At 38.8% G+C, this 12,352-nt stretch overlaps 1 protein-coding gene across 1 annotated transcript; it reads left to right on the top strand.

The window, feature by feature from the left end:
- The first annotated feature begins 453 nt into the window (after nt 1-453).
- On the top strand, nt 454-12,346 carry cnot6a (CCR4-NOT transcription complex, subunit 6a). Its single transcript, XM_005719847.1, has 12 exons — nt 454-576; nt 1,554-1,675; nt 1,976-2,162; nt 2,532-2,617; nt 3,156-3,260; nt 3,467-3,535; nt 4,375-4,532; nt 5,895-6,049; nt 7,836-7,990; nt 8,202-8,435; nt 9,076-9,278; nt 9,437-12,346. Exons 2-12 carry the CDS (start codon nt 1,564-1,566, stop codon nt 9,650-9,652), a joined length of 1,680 nt encoding a protein of 559 aa, XP_005719904.1. The 5' UTR covers nt 454-576; nt 1,554-1,563; the 3' UTR covers nt 9,653-12,346.
- Nucleotides 12,347-12,352: the final 6 nt, after the last annotated feature.

Genomic DNA, 12,352 nt, shown 5'->3' with positions numbered 1-12,352 from the left:
ATATATAAGGTTAAAATATCAATACTACAGTCTACATATCAGGAGAGCAAATCAATGTGCTTTCAGATGTGTGGCTACATGTTGGTGACCTTTATTTTTATTTTATTTTTTTGTATAAAACTGTGGCCCTCTTTGTTTGGCCTAATTAAGTCAAACTAATTGAAGAACTCACTTTTCTCAATAAATTATATTGCCTTTTTCTATGAAAAGTTTTGTCATTGTGTGTAATTTACTTCCACACAGATGCAAGCATTACATCATTATGCCGATAGAGTACACAATACGTGATAATCATTGTGCTTGATTGAGCATGATTTCTAGATAAGCCACAGTAAAGTGAATAATGGCATTTTGTCGCTCCATCTCAAGGTCCATCATTCCTCACTTGATATTTATTGTGGTTCAACAGCTGGTTGGACCTTCCACACGCTGACCAATAAGATCAGGCGCCGTTATCGGCACAGGAAAAAAAAAATCCTTACAGTCGCCATGATACAGCAGCGGAAACGGGTGAGAAGTAGCTAGAAAACAAAAGAGAACACGCAGTCGTCCTCGCGATTTGGTATGCTCTTGCAGGTAAAAATTGAATCCTTTCTGTTATAACTCACCCATTTTCACCCAATTGACCAAAATCTTATGCGGAATGTTAGAAGTGCTGCCGTAATTTTCCGAAATAACACTTATTTAATAGGAAGTGGTCAGCTTCACATAATTAGGATGTTAGCTTTTAGCCAATAAGCTAACACAAGCTAAGCTAAATAGCTCAAAATTGCTTTCAAGTCCAGCTTTGTCGCTTTGTGTGCATTGGGTTCCTCTCTGTTTATCTCCGTGATAGTGCTTCTTGCTAGTGGAAGCTAGCTAATGACAGCTAACTAATGCGTTGTTGCGTGGCCTAGTGTTTATGCGCAACTCAGTGCTTTGGTATTATATAAAGCGAGACTGCATGGTATCTTTTAATATTATTTAGTGTATTATCCATTTACCCACTTGAAAAGGGCGTTAGCGTCGGCTAACTGGTAAATTTTGTTTGTCTGTTTTCCGTCGTGCTAGTTAGCAAGGGAGCTAGTTTGTTAACTAGCGTCTGTTATGTGTAGTTCGATAGCTGCCTAATTAGGTTAAGCTAGACTAATCAGTTAGCGTCACTGAGAGGAAAAATGTGCTAACCTAATTTTTACAAATGTGGTTTAATTATTGCACAAATTAAAGCTTCACACTGTTAAGAGCCTAGTTTTTCAAGTTGGCGTGGAAAATATGGCTCTACAGTTGTAATTATTTTACGCTGTTAAATTATGTAACTCAAGCGAAATCACGGTCTTTATAGGGAGCTGTTGACATTTTAACAGCTCCATATGAAGGATTTATAATCAGTAAACGGAAACTTATGAGTTTAATCACATCTTGGTGGTCGCTACAGTCACCTGGGCTAACCTGATGAGCGAGACACATCACTTCAAACTTACTTTGGATTATTTCAGGCTACATTTATGAGCTTGAACTTCATTTTTAGTATACTTTTAGTTGTTGGTGAATTAAAATATAAATTATTTCTCTAGTGTTATAGGAATGCCCAAGGAAAAATATGACCCGCCGGATCCCAGGCGGATGTACACAATTATGTCCAGTGAGGAGGCAGCAAATGGGAAGAAGTCATACTGGGCTGAGCTGGAAATCAGTGGTGAGTATCTTCTGCTTGTGTAGATAAATCATTTGGGGGTTTTTTAATTTATTTTCCTCTCACATATTTTTTTCCATTGCTTTGCACAGCTGCACACAAGTAATTACTAAATCCTCACTATCAAAGAGAAATATTGCAAACATGTTTGTTTTTTTGTTTTTCCACTGTGAAATCAGCTCACCTGTTTTGACTTATTCATATCAATGGGGAACAGTTTTCTTTCACATTTATCTTTGTGAAAATGGCGTTGGATTCTTGGACTTATTGTCCTGTTTGGCCTTTTCCCCATTTTCGCCACAGGCAGAGTAAGGAGTCTCAGCACAGCCCTGTGGTCTCTGACCCACCTCACTGCCCTGCACCTCAGTGACAACTCACTGTCACGCATCCCGCCAGACATTGCCAAACTACACAACCTGGTGTACCTGGATCTCTCATCCAATAAGATCAGGAGCCTGCCGGCAGAGCTCGGCAACATGGTGTCTCTCAGGTAAGTGATAAACCTGTATCCTAAATTGGGTTATAAAGGACTATTTTCTTCATACCTTACTTTAATTAAAATAAAAAAATAAATAAAAAAAAATATATATATATGTGTGTGTGTGTGTGTGTGTGTGTGTGTGTATATATATATGTATATGCTGATTTTTACCACTGTCACTCTTGTCCCATCTGTTGAAATGTCTCACTTTAATTTAAACGGCTGCATTCATAATCATTTTAACACTGTCAAGTAATGCTTGTATTTTTAAATGACGACTTTCGGAAAATGTTTTTGAAAGACAAAGAGTTTTATGTATTTATTTTTAATCTTAGAAGTTTAGTTTCTAATGATCCACTTCCCATCTGCCCTCCACAGGGAACTGCTTTTAAATAACAACCAGTTGCGGGTTCTGCCATTTGAATTGGGGAAACTCTTTCAGTTACAAACACTGGGGTTGAAAGGTGAGTGGCTCTTCAATGTTTTTGTAGCCATTCTGGACTGGAAATCCCTCCATATTATAAGGTGTAATTTTATTTCTCTAAGGATGCAGCAACAGTAGAGGGTGAATTGGCAGTGGTGGCAACTGATGTTTATGTTATCATTTTCTTCTGTTATTAAAGACAAACTTGAAATGGGGTCATACATGCTGTTGTTTTAGACAGAGTAACTGCTGTTGGCAACATTTCATTGCATGTACAGTAACCTAACAAGTGTTCCACTTGAGTAACATTATCCTGATTCCCTCGTGTGGGTGGGTGGTTAGGGGTTGTACAATTTCAGTGAAGTACATGGTTAAACACGTGTACAGTTCAGACTCAAGCGGAAGTGAACAAATGCTCATTGGTAATGACATGTACAAAATGTATCCTTTTTTTTTTTTTTTTTTTTCTGTCTACATTTTTTATCTATTTTTTTCCTCCTATGTTTAGTTGGGGGCCCAGGAGGTCTCGGGTAGGGGAAACACTGATGATTTAGCCTGATTTGCTTTTCCTTCAACAGGAAACCCACTTGCACAAGAAATTCTGAGCCTCTACCAGGAACCTGATGGCACGCGGAGGCTGCTGAGCTACTTGTTAGACAATCTGGCGGGGGCTATAAAGCGCAGTGAGTGTTCTCTCTCTTGCTTTTGTGAGAAGTTTCAGCATATGTTGTCATTTTTACTGAAAAGGTAAATCAGTAAGCAGGCTCAACAGATCATGTAGTGTGTGTGTGTGGTTTTGTTTTGTTTTTTTGTTTGTTTGTTTTCTTTAAATAAATCCCTGTTTGACAATATGTTGATACCTATGCTGAACCATTTTCCATAAACTCAGTGCCAACAGAACAACCCCCACCCCGGTCGTGGATTACACTCCAGGAAACTGATCGAGCACGGCCCTCGGGTAAGAACAAAATACACACAACATGACTTTGAACAGAAGTACCTGTATGGTTTTTGTCTTGTGTGGTTGTGAGTTTCAGGATGGTATGCAATGCAGTGATCAGTTGAGCACTGTGGCTTTAAACCACAAATATTTGGTAGATCCTAAAAGAGCAGTTCAGACTGCAACTCATTTAGACAGCTCAGACCTGTTAAAGATGTACACTGCGCACAAGTGTCCTCATAGTAGTATACAGTCCAGAGAAGACTGCGTCATCAGGTTACAACATTTGGTAGTGGATTTGTAAACTATGACATCAAGTCTGGAAGCTACAGTTATGTAAAGTACAAAGTTTGCAAACCAAAGTTTGATGTAGTTTAGTATGGATCCAGCTTGCACCCACATAAACTGACTGCCATTCGCATGTATCTGATCATCAAGAAAATGCCCAGTTTGACACAAACATGCTGAATGTTTCCTATGACCTGAAAGGTGCACAAATTTATAATCTGTTTGGTGTGAAATTTAGTGTCGCCCCTCTTTCTAGAGCAGAAGCTCTGCCACTTGTGTTTAGTCTAGTGTATGAGCATTGTTTCGGTTGCTGAAGCAAAGCAGAACAAATGAGTCAAAAAGAACGGCTGATCTGATTCCTGGTTTGAAGAAGTATTGGTAGTTGATTTTGGTGCTTTCCGTAATGATGAGATTTACTCAGCATTTTTATTTTCTTTTACTGTTGCAAGCAACTGCAGATTTGTGGTTCTTTTGTTGTTGTTTTTTTTTTGTTTTTAATGAATTTTTAATTGTAACTGTGTGCACAGTTAAGATGTTTTTGTTTGTTTTTCTCCTGTTTGTCTCCTCAGCATTGTTTTCTGTGATGTGCTACAATGTGCTGTGTGATAAGTATGCCACACGTCAGCTATATGGCTATTGTCCCACTTGGGCTCTAAACTGGGAGTACAGGAAAAAATCCATAATGCAGGAGATCATGGGCTGCAATGCAGACATCATCAGCTTGCAGGTGAGAGATGTCATAGTTTCTTTCACTGGCTCTTAATTGTTTCCATTTTGCTTTCTATCAAATGGATCCAAGAAATTGGTCTAAAATTTTCTCATGACCACACACAAACACAAAATTCTGTCACTCATTATTTTAACAATATCACATTTAAACTGTTATGCTAACACTCTTATTAGAGTACTATGTTCAGTTGACAGTTTTGAAAATTGTGATGTGTTCAGTTTAATGGACAGTGTCAACAAATTGCAAACTTTTCTTTTGTGGTTGAGTGCTTAGATTAGACCTTTGTTTGCAGCTAAATATTCAGGTGCTTCTATTGGAACTAGTGATCTTTGTGTTTGTTAGAGGCTTAATTCATTATGTTTTTATCCATTTGTTTGTTATCCATTTTATTTTAATTTATTTATTTTTTTAATGCACCACGTTAGCTCAGACGCCACCTGTTCATTATAAAGACACCACTAGATGGGTTTTTATTTGCTTTGCAATCTGTCAGCCCTTAGGACCGCCGAGGGGTAAAGACAAGCACATATACTGAGTGAAGCAAAACTAGTTTTGCACTGTTTTGTTATGGATGTAGCAGCTATTCTTGGGAGGGGTCATGTCGGCTAAAAGGCAAAACTATACAAGCTGGAGAGACTTGTATTGGTTTCTGCGAATCTCTTCCAAGCCTGGCCCATTTAATTTAGTACATGATCATCCATACTGAATTGACTACCAGTTCTAATAATCAGAGATTTGTGATGTTTTCAGATGATACTTATTCAATGGACATGTAGGTTAAATTATTGTCTTACTTTCCTTGAACCTGAATCTTCTGGTATCACTTACAGTTTTATTATTAATGTTGTAATTTAGTTTTTACATTTGTAAAAATGTGTAAGCTCAAAACCAGATTTTAAAACAGAAAAGACTTTAATATGTAAACTCTAGTCTGCGTCAAATTAAAATGTTATACTTTTTTTGTGAGGAGAAGAAGAAAGAAACCCAAAAAAAACCCCAGATAAAACATACAAACTGAGTTTTGGAAATTTTAGATATAAAAGAATAAAAAGGTGGGAATAGTATTGCATTTCAAATGTGTACATACCCCAAGAAGTGTTAATTGGGAGCTCTTTAAATTATGTCTTGCACAAAGATGTTTCTCCTATTCATCAGTGTCATCCCCAAAGATCACCATTAGTTATTATATTATGCAGATTTTCATGGCTATTTTATCACACGCTGTCTCTTACCCATCCTGTTAATAGATGGCTAATGTAGCCAGATGGCCTTATATTTAGAGGGGGTTAACTGATGTACTTCCATGAATAACAGCCTTTCCTGTTCACCCTGGAACTTGTTTTTTGCTGTTAATTGCAGGAAGTTGAGACAGAGCAGTACTACAATTTCTTCTTGCCAGAGCTGAAGGAGCAAGGATATGACGGGTTCTTCAGTCCAAAGTCACGAGCCAGAACTATGTCTGAGTCGGATCGAAAGCACGTGGATGGATGTGCAGTTTTTTACAGGACAGAAAAGTATGTGTCTATAGTTTTTGTCCTGTGGCAACTATTTCTTGGTTTAAGAATAGCTCGCAGTGATTTGAGTTCCTGTGGTGAATTAGATTGAAACTGCTTCACTATATTCACTAATACTTGTTAGCCAGTGCTTAGCTTAGTGATAAAACAATCTCAATTAAACCTGACGTCACCTACTGCTGTTGTCTGAGTGACCGATGTTCCTTTTGGGTTGTCTCTAGTGTCCACAAAGTGGATGCAGTAGTTCTCAGAAAGAAATGAAATATCATGTTGTAAACCTTTCACTCAAAATCCAGTCTATTACACTGGGACACTGTAACCTATGCTTAAGTATTGCTATGCATATCTTATCAGTTTAACTTGACTTCAAAGGAGAAAGTCTATTAAGTTTTTATTGTAGTCTCCAGACAGTGATGCCATCAGCCGTATAATGCAATTACCAAAAAGGCTAATCTAGCTTTAGCTTAACTTAAAGTTTAACTGTTGTTTTCAAGTTGAAGTGAAACTATTCTTTTGGTATGTGTAGTTTTGTTTCACTCTTTAGTGGTTAATGTAGTTTGTCTTTAGTAATGCTTGCGTTAAAGCTAAAAGGTTTATTCATATAGCACCTAATAGTAGTAATGTTTTTATCACTGTCAAAAAGTTCCATCATAAAGACAATATGTGCAACAAACGGTTAAACTGAAACGATAAACCTTTTAACATTTTGTTAAAACTGTTCTAGAGACAAGAAAAGCTTTACATGTAGCTTTTATTAGCATTCAAATAGTTGTTGCTCACCTCCAGTTGTCTCTTTTAGAGAAGTTGTGATTTACCAGAGAATGCACACAGTCAGTGAAGTTTAAAAGAATAAATAATTATATAATACACACCATTCATGTATAATTTTAACCCCAACCTCTCAGGTTTGAGGTCCTGTTTGAGGTCAAACACACAAACCCACACATGTGCAATAAGACTGCTATATGTGCAATTCTTGTGCAATTCTTCTACTCACGAAGTTGTATTTTTGTATTTTCCTACTCAGTTGTATATAGTATTATATTTTATTCTATTGTATTTTATTTTATTGCATTCCAGTGTTTTCTAATTTCTGCTACATAACTTTGCACTTTTGCTGTAACAAAACAAATTTCCCACCTGTGGGACTAATAAAGGTCATCTTATCTTATCTGAACTCCTTTAGTAAGGTGATCAAAAGCTTCTGATAGCAGGACCATGAAATTAGAAACCTTACCTAATTGATATTTGGCTGCTCTCACATCCAGATAATCATCTTGGTTCTTCTAACCACTTGCACTCTTGTGCTTTCACAATGACCTAAATTTTTGTGTGAATCCTCATAGTTATGAAACGTGGGTTCCCAAACAAGGCTGAGCGCTTTTCAGTTAGTTCCCAAGTCTAAAGCCATCCAGTTTTGTGTAGAGTCAGAGGAAAAGTATTCTTATTTCTTTGTAGCATTCAGACCGATACAATATTTATGGATTTTGTTTTTAATTTTATTTTAGTTTGATTGCAAACAATATGTTGGTGGGTAGGCTCTATTCAGCTGTGCATTTTGAACTGGACCCCCCAAGGCAAGACTGCCAGTATTGCACAAAATATGGTCCACAATAGCAAAGTCATAACCCTGAATGTGAGAAATGCCAAATATGTCAGGTTTTGATTTCTATGGACCTCTTAATACTTTGTATTTCCAACTTATTATGACTTTTCTATTTATTATTTCTGCTCATCTCTGCTTAGAAAGTGCTTTAAGTAGTTCTTTTTCCCCGTTTGCCTTTAGGTTCAGTGCAGTGCAGAAGCACACAGTGGAGTTTAACCAGCTGGCCATGGCTAACTCCGAGGGCTCAGAGGCTATGCTGAACAGGGTGATGACAAAGGATAACATTGGGGTAGCTGTACTGCTTGAGGTCCGCAAAGAGATGATGGAGCTCTCCTGTGAGTAGACAGTTAAGATCAGCCCTTTGTACTACAAATTCATCTTCTCGCTGAATTTTATTCGAGAGGTATTGCAGAGGATTTTGGTGATGATTATGCCAAGGGCAATGTGTTCAGTTTGTCCTAATGCTCTTAGTACCCCTTTGCCCTGTTAAACATGCCTGTTAATAAATGCCCCACCCCACCCTTCTTTCTCTGCCACTCATTTCAGCTGGTAAGTCTCTCCATGGCATGGAAAAGCAGCTGCTCCTTGTAGCCAATGCTCACATGCACTGGGACCCAGAGTATTCTGATGTCAAGCTGGTCCAGACCATGATGTTCCTGTCAGAGGTGAAAAGCATAGTGGATAAGGCCACACGCAGCCTCAAGTTGTCCTCTGTTTCTGGCGAGACTAATGCCATTCCACTGGTGCTGTGCGCTGACCTCAACTCCTTGCCTGACTCAGGTAAGTAGGCTGTACTCGACCTGCTCTTAAGAAAATGTTTTACTTCGAGTGCACCGATTGTTCATAAAATACAATTTAAATTTTTTTTTAAATAAATTTGAAAAAAGTGTTTGAGGTGCCTCCAGTGAAGTGCTGAGTTTATGTTAACAGCTGATTAATGTTGTTGCTGCCGAACATATCTCAGTGAAGCGAGTAAAGGATGGTTAAATCTGGCATGTTTTAAAGATGCTGACAACCTTGTTTTGCCTAATTTTCTCTTGCCTTGCAATTGAGAATGGGTTTGATTATAATTGGATAAATAGATGAAAATAATTGTTTGGCATTCATAAAAACATAAATTACATCAGTATTTGCCTTTTTGTGGTGGTGAACAGAATTGTTAGCCTGCTCACTGCATACAGTAGTGCAATATATTTTTGCTATATTTTTTTACTATAGTCAAATTTGAGTTGAAATAATAATGGAGTCTCACAAATTCCTTTGCAAACGGTGTATTTTTTCTTAACTAATAAAAAATGGTCCATGTTCCACCTGTTTTATTTTTAACAATATTTTAGTGGGATAAGTTGTCGTCGTCGACGTCATCATCATCTGGTTTTTTTGTTTTTAAATGCTGATGGTTCAGTTCTTCTCTGTTCAGGCGTAGTGGAGTACCTGAGTACTGGTGGAGTGGACTGCACACACAAGGACTTCAAGGAGCTCCGTTACAGCGACTGTCTGACCAAATTCAATTGCAATGGCAAGAACAGCACGTCTAATGGCAGGATCACCCATGGCTTCAAGTTAAAGACCGCCTATGAGAACGGCCTGATGCCTTATACCAACTACACCTTCGATTTTAAGGTAATTACACATATGTGGTGTTTTTTTTGGTTTTTTTTATATTAAATGTATTTGTTTTTGTTTTTTTTTGTTTTGTTTTTTTTTTTTTAACGATATTGAGGACCAGTCTGTTCTTACACAAAACTATGCAAAAGTCACTTCTCTATTTCTCTTCTCAGGGTGTCATCGACTATATTTTCTACTCGAAGCCTCACCTGAACGTGCTGGGTATCTTGGGCCCTTTGGACCACCACTGGCTTGTAGAGAACAATGTCAGCGGTTGCCCACATCCACACATCCCCTCTGACCACTTCTCCCTCTTTGCTCAGCTGGAGTTGCTCCTGCCCAACCTGCCCCCCCAGGTGAATGGGCTCCATCTGCCGACACGCAGGTAGTGAGACCCTGCCTAACCACCAGGGGGAGCCTCTCCCTCTCAACCCTCCTCCTTCCTCCCACTACCAGCTCTTCCCTCCACCAAACTGAAGGAGGAAGACATAAAAACACAACCTGTAAAATATTCATACAGTGAGGTCTGGCTGACAGGGATTTCGTATAATGTTATAGATATTCTATATTTTTCTTTTTTTTGTTTGTTTTGTTTTTAACTGCTCAATTCAGTCCTGTTTGTGTACCATATTTTGTTTTTGGACTCCCCTTTGTTCTCAAGATCCACCAACCCTACACACTTTGCTTCTGTCTTTTAAAATGAGAAGGGATGGTAGCTCATTCATATTTGTCACTTAGGGCACTGTTTGGTTTAAGAGTGAGGGGGGGATACTTTTTTTTTTATTTTGGCTGAAGGAAATGACTTTCCACTGAAGAGCTCCATGGCTGATGGTCTGCATGTCTGTCTGTCCTGTATAAACCTGAAACCAGCAAAGACAGCAGACTTGTCAGTCTCAATACTCCATCCTTTGCTTGTGCTAGTTATCCCCTACAGTTTGGGCAGCCAGCTTACATGATTGGTTTTCTAGGATACGCACATTTGTTGAGGCAGATGTGTTGGGATTAGAGCAGCTTTTTGCTGGTAGTTTAAGTATCCCAGGAGGCGGATGTAGCGCAGCTCGTATGAGGTGAGATTTCCTGCTGTCATACTGTGGTGCTGAGGCCTTTTGTGTAGTCATGGCCTCCCGTGGTGCTACAAGATAGTCTACACCTCTGACCCTGGACCTGGTACTGCTACCAAAATCCACAGATGCCTAGAAAACAAGAATCCCGAGCTTAGATTTGATGTTTCACACAGATGGTGTGTAGTGCTGAAAAGCCACGATGTGAAAATTTGATAGACGCTACCATCCTGTTTGCTGACAATTTCACCCCAGCCTGTATAGCTGTTAGGTTAGTCTTGTGCTTAGGAGCTCATGTGGCCCATGCATCACCTTTTTTGTTTTTGTTTTGTTTTTTTTGACCAAGCGGTGAGGGGATTTAGGCTGATGGGCAAAGCGATTGGGGAGTGGGGGGGCTATTACCAGTATTTGTCTTGATTGCTTTTAGGGCAGGGACAGCGAGTAATGGCCGATACACAGGAATAAAACCAGCATTCCTCTCACTGTCAGGAGTTGCCATCCAGCTCCACACACACACACACACACACACACACACACACACACACACACCACATGTAATTTGCAGGCAGATCTGTAGCACTGAGGCCAGTAGTGACTTTCCCCAGCCATAAATTCCATACACAAAGCCGTGGGTTTTTTTTCACAAGTGTTTGTACAGAATAGAAATCTAGACTCAGTCTTTACATGATTGTATATGAACCACAAAAGACCTGTTTTCTGGCGTTTTTTTTGTACGAAGAGTAAATTATGATCAGAAAAAAAAGATTGTATTGTAAACTAAGGCTAAATTTTTATCCAGTTAATGTTGAGATGAATTGATATTACCAGCTTGTACAAAAGACGTAAGAAGAGATTGTTCAAGGCGTTCGCTGTCACAACTTTGCACTTCCTTGAGATTAACTGTAATTAATGCATCAGTATATTTTTCCCCTTTCTCTCTGCAGTTTTTTTTAACGATTTGCTGGCATTTGCTGATATGTAAATAGACACTGAGTAAACTGTTGCTTCTTGCCCATTAACAAAGCCATTGATCCACACCGCTGCCATCACTTCTGACAAAAGGACGCGCAAGTATGAGTTACATCTGTTCATTTCTATAACTTGCTCAATAGTGATGTAACTGGCAAAACCTATATAAACCCCACATATATGTACATTGTGCCTCACTGTAGCAGTTGACGTTGTCTTGCACTATTTACATGCGACGAACGCCTGAACAACCTTTTCTCCTTTTATTTTTAAATACTGTTGAGACATTTGTGAAGATTTTATGTCCTTTTTGGTTTTTGTTAATGTTTATTTTCCTTTTTTTATGAGCTGTGACAATGTTATGATGATGTGTATATCCTTGCTATTCATTAAGCTCTCTAGTAATCAGGTATGCTTTCACTACCAACCCTTTCTCCTTTTCTTAGGAACATGAGTAGGGTTTCCTGTCTTTATAAATCCACTCATGTTTTGCTCTCTTTTTACACAGCTCCATGCCCCCAGAAACGCACAGCCCCTAGCTTTCCCCTGCCCGGCCACAGATTTAAACCTCCCTAAGCCTGTCCATCAACCTAACACCTCTCACCCTAAACTGCCCATCTTGGACTTTAACCTCTCGACTATCTTACACAAGCTGCATCTTTTAATCCCCTTTGCTCAACCACTTTGTATAGTTTTCCTACCCTTGTTACTGCAGCTATAGTGCCATTTGTGGACCTGCCCCTCCCTCTATAATTTGGAAAGGGTTGAAGGTCCTCCTTTCTCTGCGATTGGATAAACAAGGGATGAGGGTCAGCAGACTTAGGATGGGCTAACCTGTTGCTTATGAATTTGATACATCTTTTTAAAAAATGAATTAAATCTGTCACAAGTAAGATGGCTACTTAAACAGTCATGCTTTTATACAGATGAGAAGCACTTAGTAGGGTCATATGCAGCTTCCCTCACTCCCTTCCCTGTTGTATTTGTAGTAAAGATCTCATTACTTTAAATGCATTGAAATTCAGGTTTTAAAGTGAGAGGGAAGCACCTAAATAAGAA

This window comes from Pundamilia nyererei, unplaced genomic scaffold, assembly GCF_000239375.1.
Source record: "Pundamilia nyererei isolate P.nyererei 1_Seehausen unplaced genomic scaffold, PunNye1.0 scaffold00001, whole genome shotgun sequence".
Classification (NCBI taxonomy): domain Eukaryota; kingdom Metazoa; phylum Chordata; class Actinopteri; order Cichliformes; family Cichlidae; genus Pundamilia; species Pundamilia nyererei.
The sequence above is the reverse complement of the archived record's forward strand: the minus strand, read 5'-3'. Positions and strand labels throughout refer to the sequence as shown.

What these genes read in the sequence shown, in the direction of transcription:
- cnot6a (XM_005719847.1), top strand. Translation starts at nt 1,564, where the DNA reads ATGCCCAAGGAAAAATATGACCCGCCGGATCCCAGGCGGATGTACACA. An exon ending in ACAAACACTGGGGTTGAAAG is followed by an intron (nt 2,618 to 3,155) that starts GTGAGTGGCTCT and finishes TTCCTTCAACAG; the next exon opens with GAAACCCACTTGCACAAGAA. An exon ending in GGCGGGGGCTATAAAGCGCA is followed by an intron (nt 3,261 to 3,466) that starts GTGAGTGTTCTC and finishes CCATAAACTCAG; the next exon opens with TGCCAACAGAACAACCCCCA.